The sequence below is a fragment of the Schistocerca americana genome, chromosome 6 (genome assembly GCF_021461395.2).
Source record: "Schistocerca americana isolate TAMUIC-IGC-003095 chromosome 6, iqSchAmer2.1, whole genome shotgun sequence".
Lineage (NCBI taxonomy): Eukaryota > Metazoa > Arthropoda > Insecta > Orthoptera > Acrididae > Schistocerca > Schistocerca americana.
This window is the reverse complement of record NC_060124.1, coordinates 91,322,677-91,345,729: the sequence shown is the minus strand read 5'-3', so window position 1 is coordinate 91,345,729 and position 23,053 is coordinate 91,322,677. Positions and strand designations below refer to the sequence as shown.

Genomic DNA, 23,053 nt, shown 5'->3' with positions numbered 1-23,053 from the left:
TTTTCTGCCTCGGAGGGGGCAGGAGCCTCCGGCATCTTCTTCCTCTGACTCCGCCTGAAATCAGAATCAGAGATTGCGGAGGACTCGTCCTCCTCCGACGCTGCAGGCCTCTTTCTAGAGGGCTGCGATGTGTCCATGTCTGTCCCCCCAATCAGGTCGCCCAGGTTGGCCTCTGGGATCATGCTGTCACGTGGCAGGACGGTGACGTCTTCTGTCGTCACGCCTGGCGGTACAGCAATCGGTGTTTCTGTGGTCTCTTCACTGGAAGAGACCGGAGTGGCAGCCAGCAGGGCTCCAGTTTCTTCTGTAACTGGGCCTGGTGGTGCAACACTCATCGGGGCCGCCGCTGGCAGAACAATGCCGTCATCATTCGACACGCCTGGCAGGGCTCCCGACGGTACTCTCGCCTCTTCGTATACCACGCAACCGAGTGACCTCAGATGCTGTTGGAACAAGCGGAGTGCTCGTTCGTCAGCAGCGAATTCAGGGTAAACATTGCCATATGATAAACGGTGTACAACGAGGTACACTTGCTCTGGCGTGAGCGGGCTAATGCTCCTTGGGTGTGCCGTTGCGTGATCCGTTGTCCGTAGCTGCGTCGTCGTAGATGGGGGGCCGGACGGGGCCGCCGACGGGGCTGGCTCGGTCGCCCGGGCCAGTCCCGCCGGGCAGCGGTCCGCCGCACCCTGAGCCTGAGTAGCGCGGTCCTGCTCGCACGGCATGCTAACTCGGAATGCGTCTCGCCAGCCTGAGCCTCCGCCAGCGGCGGTAGCCGTGCGCGGGCGCGGACCGCCGAGAGAGCACCAGCCAGAGCCTGCGCCAGCGGCGGTAGCCGTACGCGGGCGCGGACCGCCGAGAGAGCACCCAGCGCCAGCCAGGGTCGGCCGCCGGCGCGGACGGCGGAGGGAGCGCCTTGGCCACGAGCCAGCAGCCGTTCGAGCGCAGGAGCCAGCATCCTCTCCCAGCACTGACTTTACATCCGCAGCGAGCGTCGCGGACGAAGTCAGGGCCCTGAGAGAGGATTTCAAGCTGCTCCTGCAACAACTCCCGCAGATGATTGCATCTGCAGTGCAGTCGGCCGCCCAGGCCACCACCACACCAGCTGTTCCCACACCCAAACATGGATAGACACATCCAAGGTCTAACCGTTTGCGTGTGGAACGCAAACAGCATTCGCTCCCAAGCGGGAGAATTCCGCCAGTTTCTGCGAGACGAACATGTGGACGTCTGTCTCGTCACAGAAACTTGGCTGAAGCCGGGCGTGGACGTGCGGGCGGCAAACTTCCGCTGCTACCGCACCGACCGGGTCACCCACGGCGGCGGAACGGCGGTGTACGTGAAGACGTCGTTGCGCCACCACCAGGTGCAGCTCCCGGTGACGCCAACCCTGGAGACGACCGGCGTCGTGGTCAACACCTCCGTGGGCCACGTAACATTCGTGGCGGCCTACCGGAAGCCGTCAGGACACCTCAACTCCGGGGACATTGAGACGCTGCTGTCGATGCGCGGGAACCTGTTCATCGGCGGCGATCTCAATGCAAAACACCCGGAGTGGAACTCCAGGGTCACCACCATCAGCGGCAGACGGCTCCTCCGGGTCGTTAACGACCATGACGCCGTGGTGCTGGGTCCCTTCGACCCGACGCACTACCCGGCGCGCGGCCGTCCCGACGTGCTCGACATCGCGATTGTGAAAGGGGCAGCACACAACGCGATCGCGAGCACTCGCTGTGCCCTGTCCTCCGATCACCTGCCAGTGATCTTCGACCTGGACACAGACGGTACGGCGCCTCCTGAGAACCGCTGCGCCCGCCTCAACACCGACTGGGCGCACTTCCAGCAGCACCTGGCGGAGACGGTCGCAGCCACACCTGATCCTGACGAGGAGGGGGTGGATGCAGCACTAGCAGCATTCACCCACTACACACTTGCGGTGGCAGATGCAGCAGCGCCGCGAGGACCGCGGAAGCCGAGGGACAACTCCAAACAGCTTCCGCCGGACATCCTGGCGTTGATCAGTCAGAAGAACCGGGTTTTCCGTGAGTGGCAGATCACGAGAAACCCCGCCACCAAGCGGCTGCTAAACCGCTTGCGCCGGGAGATCTCGGCAGCCGTCGGCCACCACCGTAATCGGGACTGGGCTGGCAGAATAGCCACGCTCAGGATCGATGACGGAAGCGCCTGGGCCATGACCAGGAGCTTCCTGCGCAAGGGGCAGCATCCCGCCGCTTCAAGTTGGCCGTGACGTCGTCGCAGAGCCGGACATGAAGGCCAGCGTGCTCGCGGACACCTTCGCCGAGAACTTCTCCACCGTGGACGATGTTGTCGACGAAGACACCATCCAGGAGGTGCAAGAGCGTCTTCCGCTGTACCTGACCCATCAGGAGGCGGACGACGTCATCGAGCCAACCACTGCAGAGGAAGTTCAACACCACCTCGACTTCTTACAGCCCAGGAAGGCGGGGGGGTGCGACAAGATCGACAACGCACTGCTGAAGAAGCTGCCACCGGAAGCAGTGCGTATTGTCACATCGATCTTTAACGCCATCCTCCGCACAGGCGCCTACCCCGATGCGTGGAAACACGCTGAGGTGGTCGCCATTCCGAAGGCTGGCAAGGACCTCAGGCTGGCGCAGAACTATCGCCCAATAAGCCTGCTGCCCTCCCTCTCGAAGACCTTCGAGAGGATACTCGCCAAACGGCTACAGCGCCACGTCAGTGAAGAAGGCCTGCTTCCTGACGAGCAGTTTGGCTTTCGCAGTGGGCACTCGACGCAGCACCAACTACTGCGACTGGTGGAGCAGGCGATGGGGGCCCTGGAGCGACGCGAGTACCTTGGGGCGGTACTACTCGACGTCTCCAAGGCCTTTGATAGCGTGTGGCACGACGGCCTCCTGTATAAGCTGCTGGTACAGGGGGTACCCGTGTCGTACGTCCGCCTTCTCCAGTCATATCTGCGAGGGCGCACGTTCCATGTGCGTGCCGACGGCGGCATGTCGACGGCGCGCCACATACGTGCCGGAGTGCCGCACGGGTCCGTCCTTGGCCCCCTGCTGTACTCCCTCTTCACCGCTGACGTCCCGAAGACGACGCCGAGGGTTCATCTGGCGCTCTACGCCGATGACACCGCGCTGTACACGCGCAGCATGAGCGCGCAGTTGATGCGCCGCCGCCTGCAGCTCGCCTGCAATGAGATTGGAGCCTGCGCCACCAAATGGCGGCTCAAGTTCAACGCAGGGAAGAGCCAGGCGGTGGTGTTTACTCGCCGCCGCATTCCCGTCGCGCTGCCGCCAGTGCGGATCATGGGAGGCCCCATCCCGTGGTCGCGTACTGGAAAGTACCTCGGCGTCACTCTGGATCGACGCCTGACCTGGGGTCCACACATCAGGGAGCTGAGGGGCCGGGCGCTTGGACGGATGCGCTCGCTCTACCCCCTCCTCAACCCCACGACGACACTGCCCACCCACTGCGGCCTCACGCTCTACCTAGCACTAATCAGGCCAGTGCTGGAGTACGCGGCCGTGGTGTGGGGAAATGCCGCCGACACTCACGTCCAGACGCTGCAACGGGTGCAGAACAAAGCCCTTCGGCTGGCGCTCCACCTGCCAAGGGACTACGACACCCGTATGCTGCACGACATCGCGGGAGTTCCGATGCTGAAGCGCCGCTTTCGCGCGCTCGCACGGAACTTCTACGAGTCGGCGAGGAGGTCCAGGAACCCGCTGGTCAGTGGACTGGGAAACCAACTCCACTGGCGCCCAGCGACCAGATGGCCAGACCGGTTGCTGGAATAACCCCAGCACCCAGTGAGGACGACCAACAGATGTGAACTCGAGAGGACATACCATAAAGAGAGGACCACATCCATCCAGTGAATCCAACATGCAGGAACAGCAGTTGACCTGCTTAACCTGCTTCAAATCGTGCAGGGAATTGCACGTGAGGCACACGGTACCGCACACGCAAGACAGACGCCGGCAGCCAATGCAGCCAACTCCGGCCCCGCAGAAGGGGGCAACAGCAGCTGGCGCCATCGCGTCAGAAAACGTGCGCGCGAGCGCACACCAGACGACCAGCGCGCCTTCCAAGTCCAAGGGAAGGCGCGCAAAGAAGACCACGCAACGACGGGGGGCGAAAGGCGTGGTAACGCGCCTGCCGCCCCACGTCACTCAGCAGCAGCCAGCCAAGGCGCCACAACATCAGCGCTGGAAGGAGGGCTGGCCGCAGCAATTTCAGCACTCTCTGCGGCAATCGACAAGGTAACACACCTTGCCGACACGCTGCGGAGAGTGGCTGAAACAGTGATGACCGCCTCATCGGTGGCTGTTCAACAGCCGTCGAAATAAGACGCTCCCAACGCCGTCCGCGCCAGGAGGACTGAAGACGGCTTGTCCACGGACAAGCACCGTTGTCCGCACTTGCGGGCAACCCAGAAGCCAATATATAACCTGAAAAGGGCCAACGAGAAGACACGAAAGAAAAGAGAAGCATTACCAACATATCGTCAAAGAGATGAATGGAGGCAGTGCAGGGACATCCTGCAGGGACTCCAAGAAACCGGGGTGAAGAGCGCACACCCTGAAGAAGATGGTCTAGCGGCTGGTTTGTCAGTTAGAGGTGGGACTCCGTCACCTCCAAAGGTCCGAGGCATTTTGCTCTGATTATTGCCAGCATCATATTTAAAGTACCAGGGAAGCAGGTTGCTAGCCTTACTTGCCCCGAGTCCCATTGGGTTTTACCCCTAACGGCTGAGGGACTAACCGGTGGATTTGGTAGTCTTTGCCATATGAGCACAAAGGTGACCACGACTCAGAATATGTCCGAGATGCCCAGCCTTATTCCAAAGTAACTGGTATCCCGACTGTCGGGACCACTTACTTGGCCACGCATACGTTGCCCGTGGTTCATGAACTAGGACATGACAACAGGAACACACACCATGAACCACTTGATAAAAATATGTTTTCTAAATATTTTACTGTTTTATTTCCTAACTTACTGTTCATTTTTTTGAATACATGTTAAATGCTATCGTAAAATGATATAATGCTAGATCGTCAACTTGAGAAATGTGTCACTTCCAGAATCATATTAATAACACAGAAAGGTTTACTTCAAAGAAGATAATCGTGAATCATGTCTGTCTTATAAGTATCAAAGTAGTCTACCCATAATAAATACGAATATTGAGTCGATATCCATCATTTCGCGGAGAGTGCTGGTGGCATGACACATCTCAAAAGTGATCACTTAATTTATATAAAAAAAGGCTATTTTAGAGCCATGCCCCCTCCTGGGAAAAATTTCTGCGGACACTCACGACTAGTAGTATTGTACCCTACAAACACTACGTTTTACAGTGTTGGATAAAAATTATAGAAACAGTTTTTTAAAATTACAATTCATAAACCTTTCTTTCATGACACAGACTCATTTCCAACAAAAGAGTATTACAGGTAATACAAAAATTGTAGTATTTGAATAAATAATACACATTTTATAAACTCAAGTGGGATCAGACATTTTCGAAACACGTGCTATTAAAAAAAATTGGTGACTTGAGCGTATGTAAAGGAGATTAGAATGAACTTAAAGCATCAGACAGCCCTGTAATTCCTACAAAGGATTACCAACCGAACTTAAAATGTGAAAATGGTACAAGTAACGTCGCTTGGCCAACAACATACGACGTATTAACAAGCCGCTCTTCGGCAGCCTTTACTATTACGGGGGGCAACCCTTCCTGATTTTTAAACGGAGACATGAAGTTTAAAAGCGTCCAGGTTAAAACCTCCGTTTTGGGCAACGACACACTTTGCTCAACGCTCACCTCTTTAGTTACTTCATAAAAGATTTGAAGTAACGTAATTGAATGTTCTATGATATCCCACTCCTCTGACGTCAGTTTATGCTCATCGTTTCCGAGAACAGCTAAAGTGGAAATTATGGGCAATCTGTTTCCAAAACCACGTACTAGCATGTCGAAAAGCGAGTTCCATCGCCTGGGGACTTCTTGTTTTAGTTTTAGTATCGGCTGATTCATTTGCACTTGCGTTTCCTTTAGATTATTCATTGCAAGTGAACTTTTTTTTGAAAAATTGAACGAGGCATTTAATTTTTTCGACCACACTCTCAATTGGTTTTATACCCGATTTGACAATTAAATTTATAATGTGGGCGTAACAGGGGATGTGAGCCCATTTACCAATTTTGACCGCAGCAACCATGTTAGCTGCATTGTCGGTTACAACTATCACTATTTTGTTGCTTATTCCCCAGCTGGTCGCTTCTCTTTGTAGAAAATTACCTATGTTTTCTGCGGTGTGTCGAGCCGAAAATTCGAGGCAACTCAATACATTCGAATGAAGTCTCGTGTTATCACCCATATAGTGTGCAGTAATCGCAATAAAACTTTGATTGTTCGATGATGTCGAGCCGTCAGTTGTCAGAGCGACTGCTGTCATCGAACTCAGTTTTCCTCGTAAATTATCGCGCAGTTGACTGAATAGTTGTGGTCGCAAGCTGGTCGAAAGGGTTTTCCTACTTGGAAGCTGGTAATTAGGGCAGTGAAGGGAAACAAACTTCCTAAATTCTTTGTCTTCCACAGTGCTGAATGGATGGTATTCCTTGCAAATCATTGTAAGCAACTGTAAGTCGATTTCTTTGCTTTTAGAAATTGTGAGGGGCTTAATAATACTGACAAAATTTGTCAAAAATGACTGACCTCTTCGTACTGAAACAGGTTCAGAGGTGGCAGATGCAGACATCATGATGACCAGATTGTTCGACGATAGCGAATCACCATCGCTGACAGATTCGCTCACAAAGGCTGAGGCTGGGGTGCATCGCTGGCGAGACGCAGTTGACGTCGCTGCACTTGTTTCTGCAAATGTTGACAATGGAGACCTAGATCGACAATCCGTCCTCTCCGGTGGCACTGTGGGGTGTTTCTTTATAAGATGCCTTTTTAAATTAGCCATGGAGCCTGTAGAAATACTGATGATGGCTTCGCAACATTTGCATTCTCCTCTATCCACATCTATTTTCTTGTAGTGATACCACAATACAGACGTTGAAACTCTCGGCTTCTGTAATATTATTGCCGCGCGGGATTAGCCGAGCGGTCTCGGGCGCTGCAGTCATAGACTGTACGGCTCGTCCCGGCGGAGGTTCGAGTCCCTCCCTCGGGCATGAGTGTGTGTGTTTGTCCTTAGGATACTTTAGGTTAAATAGTGTGTAAGCTTAGCGACTGGTGACCTTAGCAGTTAAGAACCATAAGATTTCACACACATTTGAAAATTTTTGTAATATTATTATAATTTCATTACTATGTCGCCTTAAAAAGTTACCTTGAAAAGTTGTAAGAGAATCTCGGTACGCATTGTACAAAGCATTACACATAAATATTGATACGTAAAATTACACATGATTAAAATAGTTGGAAACTTAATAACAGGGAATGATGTTGATAAAGTCAATGATAAAAGATTCCAAGTATAATTGTGGTTGCTCTTACGACAATTTTAAAAGTTATGTTTTCTTTTCTTGGGCTACAACCCCTCCCTCTCCTTTCGCCAACTGGGCTCCATTCCATGTAGAAACGAGCTGTGAAATTTGAGCTCAATGACATAAGGCCCCTTGATCATAAAAATTTGAAAACCTTTAAAAAATATTAATTCCGCCCAAGTATTACTTCTGCACCACTGCATGATAAATTCATTAATTGCCTAATGTAGACAGCTTGCTTACTTAGACTTTCTTAGCTGAATGCGCTTTTCGCATCGCAATATTCGTGTGACGGGCCAGTGACTACAAGCAGACAAAGATGTTACTCGGTGGCCACATGGTCAGGTAAAGACAGATAGACCGGCAGGCTCAGCGCGAACGGAAATACGGATTTATGGAACTAGAAAACCTGTTTACGACCCAGCACGGCCACCCCAGAACACAGTCGCCTTTCCTTTTCGAGGGAAGATTTAGCAAGTGCAACGTCTTTGTTTTCTGTTCGTTTAAGTAAAATAACTCTCATTCGCAAGGGAATTACTCGCATTAAATAACTGGCCAGTAATGAGTCGTCTATTAAACCTACATTAATATTTTTCTTTTGCAATTTGCTGGTGTCTACATCAGATTGTCTGCGCATCAAACTGCCACACTAACTGTGCGGGAACTGAAGATTTATGTATAAAAATCATAACTTCCGACACAGGAGCTGAGAAACGGAATACTACAATCAGAAGCTTTGTATCAGCGCTGGCCGGGGTGGCCGAGCGGTTCTAGGCACTACAGACTGGAACCGCGCGACCGCTACGGTCGCAGGTTCGAATCCTGCCTCGGGCATGGCTGTGTGTGATGTCCTTAGGTTAGTTGTGTTTAAGTAGTTCTACGTTCTAGGGGACTGATGACCTCGGAAGTTAAGTCCCATAGTGGTCAGAGCCATTTGAACCATTTTGTATCAGCAACAGCGGCAACTACGCAAGGGTGCTGGAATATCGTCTTAACTTTATACGTGAAAAGAAAGAAGATGGGGGGAAGGGTTCGTGAATGGAATCAGTCATCAGTTATTTGAGAAAAACTTCTGAGCGAGCAAGGGCAGTCAGGCAGTCATTTAACAGACGAGAGTGAAACGATTATGAAGTTTTACAATTACGTTTTACTGTACTTAATATAAACTTTACACAAATGTGTATGAAAATAAAATAAATGCGAAATCTATTACTAGTTCAATTCTGATAGTTAGGTTTAACGTAATATGGAGAACGTTTCAAAGTCACTTATCTACGTTTTTCTTTAATAAGTGGAAAATCATGGCCTCTAGCGAAAACGTATCCCGATATAATATTTAACTACATCACATTTTTTACAAAAAAGGTCCAATTCATTTTTTCTAGCATTAATAGTTTGCGTGTAGAGATCAGGAGAGAACATGAAAATCTCACGCGACGCGCATGGGCTATAGCTCATGTAGTCTTGTAAACCTGTTGGTGACTGTTTCCCAACTTAACAGACCACAAGTCTCTTGTATAAAATTCTTCGGCTTGACGTCCTCTACACAGCTATGCTACGTTGTAAACAATAATCGTTTACACCCTATATATACTTCACGTTGTTTCTGAGTTCCTAGGCGAAGTAGAGAGTTTATGGAAGAATAGATAGTTTTAAAATAAAACGTGGTTTTCTGATCATACTTTCCACACATGGTTAGTAAAAATTAAGTTTTTATGTTGCATTATTAAAGTTAATGCAGCAATAATAATAATTGAATTCGCAGTAATAAAGTTTGTGGTTTGAAAGATCCTTCTGAACAAATTTTCTTGAGATAATAAGTAAATACGATTTCATGGCAATCTATGTCTTTTCAAATGGAGAGGCACCCTTTTCCTACTGAGCCAAAATGACCCACAACCCACTTTTTTTTCCAAAGAAAACAAACTAGTAGGTGATGCAAATTGGAAACAACCAAACTTAAAAGTAATTAGAGCCTTCCTAAATGTAATATTTTGTACATGAAAGATACACGAAAATCGTTTATATGAATTTTCTTACACTACAAATTAAGCAAATTATTGAAATTAAGTTGCTAAATCAAATCGATGAAACCAAAAAATGTATGAGTAACAAAACAACTTGCCCTGTTATAAGTATGTCTTCCGCTCTTCATCGATATAATGAAGTCAGCTGATATGCCCTTTTGTTACCTGAAAAGACGTACTGATAACATACAACGTAATTTTTATGTAATTTACGTAACTATAAAATACTTTTTAATTACCGGTCGTGGACGCTGAATAGCCAGAACCAAGTGCAAGAACAGTTTGTAACACACGTAAAATGGGCGGGCGCAGTGAACGAAACGAACAACTGGATTCTGAACTAACAAGGAGCAGTCGGCAGTGGAACTGCGACCGGTGGTCATGCGATGAACAACGAGTTCGGCCGAGGGAGATCGAGACTGAGGCGAGCACGGGACCGAGGCTGGAACGAGAACTGCCGAAGTGACCGCCGCGACCGAAGTGAACTATGAACCGATCGTTCCTCGTTCCCGGGAACTATAAGTAGACCGCCGCGACCGAAGAGAACTATGAAACGATCGTTCCTCGTTTCCGGGAACAATAAGTAGACCGCCGCGACCTAAGTGAACTGAGAACCGATCGTTCCTCGTTCCCGGGCACTATAAGTAGACTGCCGCGACCGAAGTGCACTATGAAAGACAGTTCCTTGGAATTCGTTCCTCGGTCCTTTCGTTCATCTTGGTGAACCGTTCCTTTGGACCCGTTCGCTCGCGAACTACCCATCTCTAATGCAGAGTGGTGAAAACTACCGGCGTTCAAATACCAATCAGTGAGTGTTCATTTACAGATGAAGTAGTGAAGAAATTAATACCTTGTGCCGCCAGACCTCCCAGGCCTTATGGACTGCAGAAGATACATAAGGAGCAAGTTCCTCTTAAGCCTATTGTTAGTGCAATCAGCTCGTCCACCTACAGACTGGCAAAACATCTTGTATGACTATCAGCGCCAAAACTGGGTCATTGTGAACACCATGTTGTAAATTCACAGACATTTGTCGAAACACTAAAGAAAATGAAAATAGGTCAAAACTACATAATTGTTAATCTGGACTTGGCGTCACTTTTTACGAGGGTGCCAGTACAAGACATGCTGGATTTTTTGGCCCAACAGTTTCCAACTGGAATTGTCAAGTTGTTCCATCATGCTCTAATGGCAATGTACTTCTTGTACTCTTACAAATATTATGATGGGTGGCACAGCAATGGGCTCTCCACTGTCCCCCGCAGTTGTGAATTTCTTCAAGGATCACTTTGAGGAGTGGGCTCTGAACTCTGCGGTGTTGCCTCAGTCTTACTACCTTAGGTACATTTATGACTTCTTCCTAATATGGCTCTATGTTAAAAATACCCTGCAGCAGTTTGTGGATTACATGAACGGTGTCCAGCGAAACATTAAATTTACCGTTGAGATGGAGAAGGATGGCAAGCTACCATTCTTAGATGAGCGGAAGACAGGAGGCTGTATCAGTCATTTAGTGTACAAGAAACTGACACACATTGGTCAATATTTGAACACTGATAGTTTTCACCACCCTGTACACAAGAAAGTGGTCCTGAACACTTTAATACACGGAAAAGTTATTTCTGATGACGACCACCTACAGTCAGAATTCCAGCACTTGTGGCATGTGTTCAGCGAGAGTGACCACAGCAAAAGAGGCATTGTAAATGCTTTCACTTGTCGCCATAGAAGGATTGGCAGAAGTAGCCAAGCCGGTGTCTTTCCTGCCATACTGCGGGGCAACAAGCAGCAAGTTAGAATGTGGACTGCAGAGACATGGATTGAGACCAGAGTTCTGGCTCACCCCCAAGATATGAGATATGTTGCGCCCTGTCAAAGACAACATTGCTCTTTGTGTGCTCAGTGTGTATGGTGTCGCTTGCGAGTGTGGCAGCATCTTTATAGGCCAGACTACTCGCACTGTTGCAGAGCATTGTACTACATCTACATCTACATGGTTACTCTACTGTTCACACTTAAGTGCCTGGCAGAGGGTTCATCGAACCATTTTCATACTACTTCTCTACTACTCCACTCTCGAAAGGCGCGTGGGAAAAAGGAACACCTAAATCTTTCCGTTTGAGCCTTGATATCTCCTATTTTATTGTTTTGTGTTGCAGTCCTGAGACTTGTTTGATGCAGCTCTCCATGCTACTCTCTCCTGTGCAAGCTGCTTCATCTCCCAGTACGTACTGCAGCCTACATCCTTCTGAATCTGCTTAGTGTACTCATCTCTAGGTCTCCCTCTACAATTTTTACCCTCCACGCTGCCCTCCAATACTAAATTGGTGACCCCTTGATGTCTCAGAACATGTCCTACCAACCGATCTCTTGTTCTAGTCAAAAACTCCTTTTCTCCCCAATTCTATTCAATACCTCCTCATTAGTTATGTGATGTACCCATCTGATCTTCAGCATTCTTCTGTAGCACCATATTTCGAAAGCTTCTACTCTCTTCTTGTCCAAACTATTTATCGTCCTTGTTTCACTTCCATACATGGCCAAACTCCATACAAATACTTTCAGAAACGACTTACTGACACTTAAATCTATACTCAATGTCAACAAATTTCTCTTCTTCAGAAACGCTTTTCTTGCCATTGCCAATCTACATTTTATATCTTCTCTACTTCGATCATCATCAGTTATTTTGCTCCCCAAATAGCAAAACTCCTTCACTACTTTAAGTGTCTCATTTCCTTATCTAATTCCCTCAGTATCACCCGATTTAATTTGACTACATTCCATTATCCTCGTTTTGCTTTTGTTGATGTTCATCTTATACCCTCCTTTCAAGACACTGTCCATTCCTTTCAACTGCTTTTCCAAGTCCTTTGCTCTGTCTGACAGAATTACAATGTCATCGGCGAAGCTCAAAGGTTTTGTTTCCTTTACTGCTTGCTCAATATACAGATTGAATAACATTGGGGAGAGGCTACAACCCTGTCTCACTCGCTTCCCAACCACTGCTTCCCTTTCGTGTCCCTCCACTCTTATAACTGCCATCTGGTTTCCGTACAAATTGTAAATAGCCTTTCGCTCCCTGCATTTTACCCCTGCCACCTTTAGAATTTGAAAGAGAGTATTCCAGTCAACATTGTCAAAAGTTTTCTCTAAGTCTACAAATTCTATAAACGTAGATTTGCCTCTTCTTAATCTAGCCTCTACGATAAGTCGTAGAGTCAGTATTGCCTCACGTGTTCCAACATTTCTACGGAATCCAAACTGATCTTTCCTGAGGGCAGCTTCTACCACTTTTTCCATTCATCTATAAAGAATTCGGGTTAGTATTTTGCAGCCGTGACTTATTAAACTGATAGTTCGGTAATTTTCACATCTGTCAACACCTGCTTTCTTTCGGATTGGAATAATTATCTTCTTCTTGAAGTCTGAGGGTTTTTCGCCTGTCTCATACATTTTGCTCACCAGATGGTAGAGTTTTGTCAGGACTGGCTCTCCCAAGGCTGTCAGTAGTGCTAATGGAATGTTGTCTACTCCCGGAGCCTTGTTTCGTCTTCGGTCTTTCAGTGCTCTGTCAAACTCTTCACGCAGTATCATATCTCCCACTTCATCTTCATCTACATTCTCTTCCATTTCTATAATATTGCCGTGAAGTACATCTCCCTTGTGTGGACACTCTATACACTCCTTCCACCTTTCTCCTTTCCCTTCTTTGCTTAGAACTGGGTTTCCATCTGAGCTCTTGATATTCATGCAAGTGGTTCTCTTTCCTCCAGAGGTCTCTTTAGTTTTCCTGTAGGCAGTATCTATCTTACCCCTAGTGAGATAAGCCTCTACATCCTTACATTTGTCCTCTAGCCATGCCTGCTTAGCCATTTTGCACTTCCTGTCCTTATTTTATTATGATGATCATTTCTCCCTACGTAGGTTGGTGTCAACAAAATATTTTCACATTCGGAAGAGAAAATTGGTGATTGGTATTTCGTAAATAGATCTCGCCGCAAAGAAAACCGCCTTTGTTTCAGTGATTGCCACCCCAACTCGCGTATCATATCAGTGACACTCTCACCCCTACTGCGCGATAACATGAAACGAGCTGCCCTTCTTTGCACTTTTTCGATGTCCTCCGCCAATCCTACCTGGTAAAGTTCCCACACCACGCAGAAATATTCCAGCAAAGGACGGACAAGTGTAATGTAGGCTGTCTCTTTAGTGGGTTTTTCGCATCTTCTAAGTGTCCTGCCAACAAAGTGCAGTCTTTGTTTCGCCTTGCCCAGAATATTATCTATGTGGTCTTTCCAATTTAAGTTGCTCGTAATTGTAATTCCTAGGTATTTGGTCTAATTGACAGCCCTTAGATTTGTGCGATTTATCGTATACCCTATGTTTATCGGATTTCTTTTAGTACTCATGTGGATGACCTCGCCCTTTTCTTTGTTTAGTGCCAATTGCCACTTTTCGCACCATACAGAAATTCTCTCTAGATCATTTTGTAATTGGAATTGATCGTCTGATGATTTTACTAGACGGTAAATTACAGCGTCATCTGCAAACAATCTAAGGGGGCTGCTCAGATTATCACCTAGATCATTTATGTAACTCAGGAACAGCAGAGGGCCTACGACACTACCTTGCGGAATGACAGGTAACACTTCTGTTCTACTCGATGATTTACCGTCTATCACTACGAACTGTGACCTCTCTGAGAGGAAATCACGAATCCAGTCACACAACTGAGACGATACTCCATATGCACGCAATTTGATTAATAGTTGATTGTGAGGAACGGTATCAAAAGCCTTCTGGAAATCTAGCAATATGGAATCGATCTGGGATCCCTTGTCGACAGCACTCGTTACTTCATGAGAATAAAGAGCTAGCTGCGTTGCACAAGAACAATATTTTCCGAATCCGTATTGGTTATGTAGCAATAAGTCATTTTCTTCAAGGTGATTCATTATGTTCGAGTACAGTATATGCTCCAAAATCCTACTGCAAATTGACGTCAGTGATATGGGTCTGTAATTGAATGCTCCCACATTTCCACCCCTACCTCTACTCCTATTTCCTTTCTTGAATATTGATGTGACCTGAGCTACTTTCCAGTCTTTAGGAACAGACCTTTCGTTAAGTGAGCGGTTGTATATAATTGCTAAGAAAGGCGCTATTGTGTCTGCATACTCTGAACGGAACCTGATTGGTATAACATCTGGACCAGAAGACTTGCCTTTCTTAAGTGATTTGAGTTGTTTTGCAACACCTAAGATACCTACTTTTATGTCACTCATACCAACAGCTATTCTGGTTTAGAATTGTGGAATATTTACTTCATCTTCTTCCGTGAAGGAATTACAGAAAACTGTATTTAGTAACTCCGCTTTAGTGGCACCATCATCGGTAACATTTCCATCACTGTCGCGCAGAGACGGTATTGGCTGTCTTTTGCCACTGGTGTACTTTTCATACGACCAGTATCTCTTTGGGTTTGCTACCATATTTTGAGACAATGTTTCATTGTGGAAACTATTAAAGGCATCTCGCATTGCCGTCTGCACTAAATTTCGAGCTTCCGTGAAATGTAGCTAGTCTTGGGGATTTTGCGTTCTGCTGAATTTGGCATGTTTTTTCCGTTGCTTCTGCAACGGTGTTCTGACGTGTTTTGTGTACCTTGGTAGATCAGTCCCGTCTCTTATTAACTTATGCGGTACGAATCTATCTATTGTTGTCGATACTGTATCTTTGAATTTGAGCCTTTATCTGGTCTACACTTACATAATTAGCTTGGAAGGAATGGAGACTCTCTCTGAGGAAGGCATCAAGCGAATTTTTATCTGCTGTTTTAAATAGATATATTTTGTGATTCTTCAGTTTCTCCCGGCGTATTTGTTGCTCCAACAGTCCACGGGTATACTGCCGGTTCATAGTGTCAGCGCACCTGACGATGGCGACATGTCTGATCGCCGAAATATTGTGCCCGTTGGACACTATGGACCGGCAGTACACCCGTGGACTGTTTGAGCAGATATATTTTCGTTTTCTTAGTGGTTTTGGTTGATATGGTTTTGAGCCTCGCTACAATGACCTTGTGTTCACTAATCCTTGTATCCGTCATGACGCTCTCTGTTAGATCAGGATTATTTGTGGCTAAGAGGTCAAGTGTGTTTTCGCAACCATTTACAGTTCTCGTGGCCTCATGAACTAACTGTTCAAAGTAACTCTCAGAGAAAGCATTTAGTACAATTTCAAAAGATGTTTTCTGTCTACCACCGGCTTGGAACATGTATTTTCGCCAACAAATCGAGGGTAGACTGAAGTCTCCACCAATTATAATTGTATGAGTGGGGTACTTATTTGTAATGAGATTCAAGTTTTCTTTGAACTGTTCAGCTATTATATCATCTGAGTCGGGGGGCGGGGGCGGGGGGGGGGGGGGAGGTAGAAGGAGCCAACTATTATTTTGGTACGGCTGTTGAGTATAACCTCTACCCATAGTGATTTGCAGGAACTATCTATTTCAACTTCACTACAAGATAAACTACTACCAACAGACACAAACACACCACCACCTACTTAATTTAATCTATCCTTTCGGAACACGGTTTGCGCCTCTGTAAAAATTTAGGGAGAATTTATCTCTGGCTTTAGCCAGCTTTCTGTTCCTATAACGATTTCAGCTTTAGTGCTTTCTATTAGAGCTTGAGGCTCTGGTACTTTTCCAACACAGCTACGAGAATTTACAACTACATTACCGACTGTTGCTTGAACGATTCTCGTCATTTCTTTGCCCTGTACTCTTTGAGACTGGTGCCCTTTTTGATCTTTCCCGAGACAGTCTAACCTAAAAAACCGCCCAGTCCACGCCACACAGCCCCTGCTACCCTGCTACCCGTGTAGCCGCCTCCTGTGCGTAGTCGACACCTGACCTATTTCGGGGAACCCGAAACCCTACCACACTATGGCGCAAATCGAGGAATCTGCAGCCTATATGGTCGCAGAACCGTCTGAGCCTCTGATTCAGACCCTCCACTCGGCTCTGTACCAAAGGTCCGCAATCGGTCCTGTCGACGATGCTGCGGATGGTTAGCTGTGCCTTCATCTCACTAGTAAGACTGTCAGTCTTTACCAACTCAGATAGCCGCCACTAACCAGAGAGAATCTCTTCCGATCCATAGCGACATACGCCATTAGTGCCGACATGAGCCACCACCTGCATTTGGCTGCACCCTGTGCCCTTCATGGCATCCGGAAGGACCCTTTCCACATCTTGGACGACTCCCCCCGGTATGCACACGGAGTCCACATTGGCTTTCTTCCTGTCCTTAGCTGCCATATCCCTAAGGGGCTCCATCACCTGCCTGACATTGGAGCTCCCAATGAGAAGCAATCCCACCCTCTGCGCTTGTCCAGACCTCTTAGAAAGACCGGCCACTGCCACAACAGGTGAGGCCACCCTTGTTGGCTCAGAGGTACTTTCAGCAGTGGGCGGTGCCTCAAACCTGTTACGGAGGCATAAGGGTACAGCCTTGTGGCCAGCACCAACTTTTGCCTTCCACCCAGGGATTCGCGACCCCGCCACAATTCGCCAATCACTGTCAGGCAAGTGTCGACTGGCAGGGACGTCCGAATCTGAGGGCGCAGTGGCATCAGAGATCCCAGGCGATGCTACAGGTTCCAGAGGCGCCAAAGTGCTCGCCTCAGGTGTCCCAATGTCACTGCAACCCAGGGCAACAGCCTGGAGCTTGTCGACCACGGCCAACACAACTTCCAGCTGTTTACGGATGGTGGCCAATTCCCCCTGAATCCGTACATAACAGGCGCAGTCCCTATCCATCCCTAACAATTTTTTCCCCTCTCTTTTATCTCACAAGCTGTTCAAAAAACCAGATGACTGACGACTAGGAGAATTTACACTATATGGGTACTAAAATGCGATGCTACAACTCTCTTACTATAATACGCCCGAAATTTGTGAATTAAACTATGCAAGTACCCAAAACACGCAAAGAAATTAAGAATTAAACTATAAAACAAATAAGTGAGCTAAGAGTACAACTTGCTGCTGGCTGCTGCTTATCCAACGGCAGCAGGGAGCTCACTGAGCACAAGAGACATATTAAACAAAAGGGAGCTCGACAAGTTGGTCACAGTTGAGCATTTCCTCCAAAACAGACACAAAATACAGTTTGAAAACAGAAGAGTCTTGGCTCATGTATCACCATACTGGAACTCTGTTATAAAAGAGGCAGTTGAGATTAGAATGAACAGCAAAAATTTCACAGAGACCAGGGGTACACACTGAGTAGGGCATGGGCAGGCTTTGGATGTCGAAAGCAAGCAAGGATAGATAATTAACACATGTAAGGAGGCAAACATGGCGCTGGCTCTTAGCACCACCTGACTTCACTCCATCCCATGGTGGGCCAGAGCTGCTATGAGCTGCCCAACTCACCTTCGATTCACACATTGTTTTGACCCTCTCTGATTTGTGCCAGTGGCTGTAATGATGGATATATAAGTGGGAAATAGTGATGAAGGTGTTTCGTTTGGGAGGGGGGGGGGGGGGGGACTCAACTGTGCTGTTATCAGCATGCGTTCAAATTCCCAATCTTTACTCAGTCCAGTCTCGCCACTTTCATGAATGAGGATGATGAAATGATGAGGACAACACACACACCCAGTCCCCAGGTGGAGAAAATCCCCAACCTGGCCAGGAATCGAACCCGGGACCCTGTGATCCAGAGGTAGCAACACTAGCCACTAGACCACGAGCTGAAGACTGGAAAATAGTGCCAGGCCTAGCAGTCAGTAGTTTTACTCCTGATGATGATTGTGGATGTAGCCACCGGAAGCTCAAGTATTTTATTCAAACTGACAAGGCTTGAAAACCAAGGAGATTTTATTCAGCCATTCAAACATGAAGGACTCTGAGGACACAGCAGGATAGCTCCATCCGCACCAAGCAACTGCAGTTGACTGCAGCCAACTTCCAGGATAAAGCCCATCCATGTATATTGGTTGAGGTCACTATCCAACACGTAGCAGTAATTATGCATCCTCATACAGAGGATCCAACCACTCACACAGTCAGCAAAATTTGAAAACTGAGCAAGGTACAACAACCCACGGCAAATGAAAATCTTCCTTGGATGACTGTTGCAAGATGTTGAGAAATCACAAAGACAACATACATATTCAGACACTCTTCAGTTCTGGGACATCATTTTTTGTGGTATAAGATGCTTAATGGCATCACATGAAGAAGATTATATCAAAGGTCATTGTGATGACAGTTGCAAATGGAAAATATGTCCAGCTGTCAGGAAGCTAATATGATGATAATAACTATCAGTGACAGAACCTAGACCCTTGAATTTGTCTGTTAACCAAAATGTAGTCATTATGCCATCCTACAGGCATCATAAGCAGTTATAGATTAGAGCTCAACATTTGGGATGCTACACAAAAATGTCCACACAACAATTGCTCTGGGCAGTTGTTTACCATTGTGTACTCACTTATCCCACATTCATCAACAAGATGAGCTCATGTCAATAGTCTGGCACTAGGTTAAACTGAAAAGTTCTAGATGAATATAAAAAACTACTCAGCCTCACATGTAAGATGTGGCAGCACTGATCGTGATCATCACAAATGGACAAGGAGAGATATAGTTCATGAACAGCCACAACTCATCCCTAAGTGTATGTGCAAAGAGAGAGTTGGACCTGTCTAGGAAGGTGAGCTCACTGTAACGGAGAATTATGGTACAAGGCTATTACCAAGTCCCCGCCAGAGGAATTTGCTATTCCACTGATAGTAGGTCCCGACTTGATCAAGGAACAACATCTGCAAGTGTTGCCCATTCTGAATCAATTTAGGTGTGAATTTAAGTGTGGAGAGGAGGCAATTTAGACCAGGTGACCCAATGTGAAGTACTATATCAGTATTGAGGATCATTCTCCCATCAATCAGTGATCATATAGAATGTTTACAGCTGAATTGTGGATAATTCAGAAAGAAATAGAGATGCTGCTGCAAGAAGATATCATCCAGCTGTCAGAGTGTTCTTTGTTCTCCCCTATGGTCTTAGTGTGGAAGGAAGTTAACACATGGGATTTCTGTATCATTTACTGGTGTTTGAATTAGGTCGCCAAAATGGACTATACCTATTGTGACAAATTGATGACACCTTCGACTATCTAGTGGAAGGGAAGCATTTCTCTGCTATGGATATGTAGACTGGCTGCTGGCAGACTGAGACTAAATGGGAAAAGACTGCTTTCATAAAACATGGGACTCTCCACAAGTGCAGAGTGTTGCTGCTTGGTCTATGCAATATTCAAATAACCTTGGAACACATCTTTGACAACCTACTTTGATGTTTTATCTTTGGTACCTACATAACATTTTCTTTAAAGATTTTTGAAAAAAACATCTAAGTCACTTGATAACTGTACTGTAATGTGCTCATGACACTGGCCTTTGAATGAATTTGAAAAAGTACATCTTTGCTGCCAAAGAAATTTTTTAAAAAAATGGAGCACCTAGTTAATAGAAATGGAGTTTTTCCTGATCCAGGAAAAGTAAGAGTTACATTATATTTTGCAACTCAGCATATTCATGAAGTGAGAGGCTACCTCAGAGTTTGTTCCTGCTACAGACACTTCATAAATGCTTTCAACTGCAAATCACAGCACTGTAAGATCTGCTGCAAAAAGAAGCCAAATTTTCTTTAAGTGAGGACCAAGAAAGATGTTTCTGTATCATAAAGGAATCACTGACATCCTCACCAGTCCTAGTTCTTTTTGATGAGAATATCAAGACGGAAGTTATGATGTTCCTTCTCAGTTTTTGATAGTTACTTCTCTTCTTATTGATGATGGATTGTATCATCATTAGGATTATTTGACGATCAATTGGATGAAGTTCATTTAGCAAGAGGCTACCGTTAGTTTATTATATGGTGCATCCTAAGGCATTATGGAATTATTGTAATGAAATCATGCCCTGGGATTAGAATAAAACTTGAAGTTTTATGAATGCTTCAGTTTTGAATGACATTCCCTACCTGTGAATTACTGTTCAATAGTATTCCAATATGTGACTGTAAAATTCAATACAGTTTTCGTCTATCTTTCATACTTCCACCAACTGAGTGTTCACAATAGTAGTAGTAGTAGTGGTAGTAGTTTATTCATCCAGAGACACTTTACATTGCATGGATTTCGTCAAAAAATACATAGTATATATATATACACACACATATAGGGTGAACAATACTACACAAAATACAGATGTGCATAGTAGACTACATAACATCAGACCACATTGAAATAGCATGTACAACTTTGATTATTTACATTGATGTATGAAAAAGACTTTTTACATGGAATCCACAGTTGATATTTAGATATAACACATACAATTCTAGCACTTTTGTACATATTATTTATTTAGATCATAGCAACAGTCAGATAAAAATTAATATTGGCACAGAGTACATAAAAATAATTGTTTAGTATGAAGCTATTCCAGGTATTCTTTTACACTATAATAGCAGTTGGTCATTAAAAATTTGAATACTGCTTCTTTAAATGAAGACAATTTTTTTATTTCTTTTATCTTTACTGGTAGTTTGTTATACAATCTGCTTCCTTGTATGTTTGTTTGTTTCTGCGCCAAAGCCTTGTTAACTCTTTTTATATGAATTCGTTGCACTTTCTTGTGTTGTAAGTATGTAGATCCGAGTTGGATTGAAAATTGTTAATACTTCGTTTTACATTAATTACGCTTTTCTGTATATAGAGGCATGGTAGGAGTAGAATATTCAGCTGTTTAAATAACTGCTTTGAAGGAGTTAGCCTTGAACTGTTTGTAATTATTCTAACAGCTCGTTTTTGTAGAGTGAAGATGGTTTTGAGATTTCTCTTACTATGACCCCAGAAGATGAGGCCATAGGTAATAGCAGAACGTATATAAGCAAAGTAAACAGCTCTGCTACATTCCCTACTACATACAAAGCTAATAACGTGTAAAGCAAAGCAAGCAGAGCTTAACTTATGCGAGAGATACAGGATATGGGATTTCCAGTCTAAATTTTCATCTATATGTACACCTAAGAATTTTGTGGTAGCAACTCTCACAATTTCTTTATTTTGTATTCTGAGATCTAGATCAGAGTGTGACTTTGCTTTCCTGTAATGGATATAATTAGTTTTAGAGATGTTTATGGTTAATTTGTTCACTTCAAACCAATTTTGCAAATATTCTATAACTCTGGTTGCAGATGTTGGCAATACCCGGTTTATGTCAGTTACTACAATGTTTGTGTCATCCGCAAACAGGGTTATATGAGTACCATTTACTGGAATCTTGATATCATTTATGTAAAGAAGAAATAGGAGAGGTCCTAGAACACTCCCTTGCGGTACCCCTATTGGCACAGTCTGAATATCCGATCTGTAAAGAATACTTTGGTTTTTACTGTTTGTTGTTGCAATTTCTACTACCTGTTTCCTATTATGGAGATATGACTGAAACCACTTTTTAGCTACTTCTCGTATACCGACATATTCTAATTTGTCTAGCAGGATATCATGTTGGACGGTATCGAATGCCTTCGAGAGGTCAAAATTTATTCCTATTGTACTGTTGTTCTTATCTAGCCCCATTACAATATTTTCAATGAATTGGGTGATGGCTGACTCTGTACTCATTCCTTTGCGAAAGCTGTTTTGGTTTACAGACAATAGATTGAATTTCTCGAGGTAATTTGTAATTCTGTTTTTCATGACTGTCTCTATTACTTTTGAAAATACCGATAATAAAGCTATTGGTCTATAGTTTCCCACTTCATGTATATTGCCCTTTTTATACAATGGTTTTACTTTTGCAATTTTTAATCACTGTGGAAAGACACCTTCTGAAAATGATATGTTTATGATGTGTGAGAGTGGGTCTGATATGACACTAGCACATCTCATCATGACGGAGCAAGGTATCTCCTCAATCCCTGAGGATATTTTATTCTTCGTTGTTTTTATTATTTGATTCACTTCCAATTTGTTCGTGGGAGGTAGCAATAATGAATTAACACTTTGTTCTTCTGGGATTGATGTTCTACTAATCTTAGAACAATTTTTATGCAGATTGATTGGACTATTTATGAAGTAGTCATTAATGTAATTTGCTAAAGTACGATTTCTGACTAGCACACCTTGATCATCTTTTAAAACAAAGTCATCTGGATTTCTAACATTTTTGCGTGAGCCTATTTCTTTTTTTACTACATTCCATATAGCTTTTGATTTGTTTGTTGACCCAGCAATTACACTGTCATTGTGCATTGTCTTGGCTTTTTTGATCACCTTCCTGTAAATTTTCTTGTATGTCTTAACATAATCTGTGAAGTGTTCATCTTTGTTATCTTTTTGAGTTGACTGATATGTTTTAGTGTTTGACTAGATACTCTAATAGGAGGTGTTATCCATTGGCTTGTGTTCTTAGGCATGACATTGATC

The 23,053-nt window shown here is 45.3% G+C and overlaps 1 protein-coding gene across 1 annotated transcript in view; it reads right to left on the bottom strand.

Annotated features, from left to right (window-relative positions):
- Positions 1 to 723: 723 nt before the first annotated feature.
- LOC124619984 (vitellogenin receptor-like) overlaps positions 724 to 23,053 on the bottom strand; it is an 84,101-nt gene continuing 61,771 nt past the window's right edge. The window contains exon 16 of the mRNA XM_047146648.1: positions 724 to 1,035. Coding sequence (XP_047002604.1) covers positions 724 to 1,035 — 312 coding nt within the window. The remainder of the gene's footprint in view (positions 1,036 to 23,053) is intronic.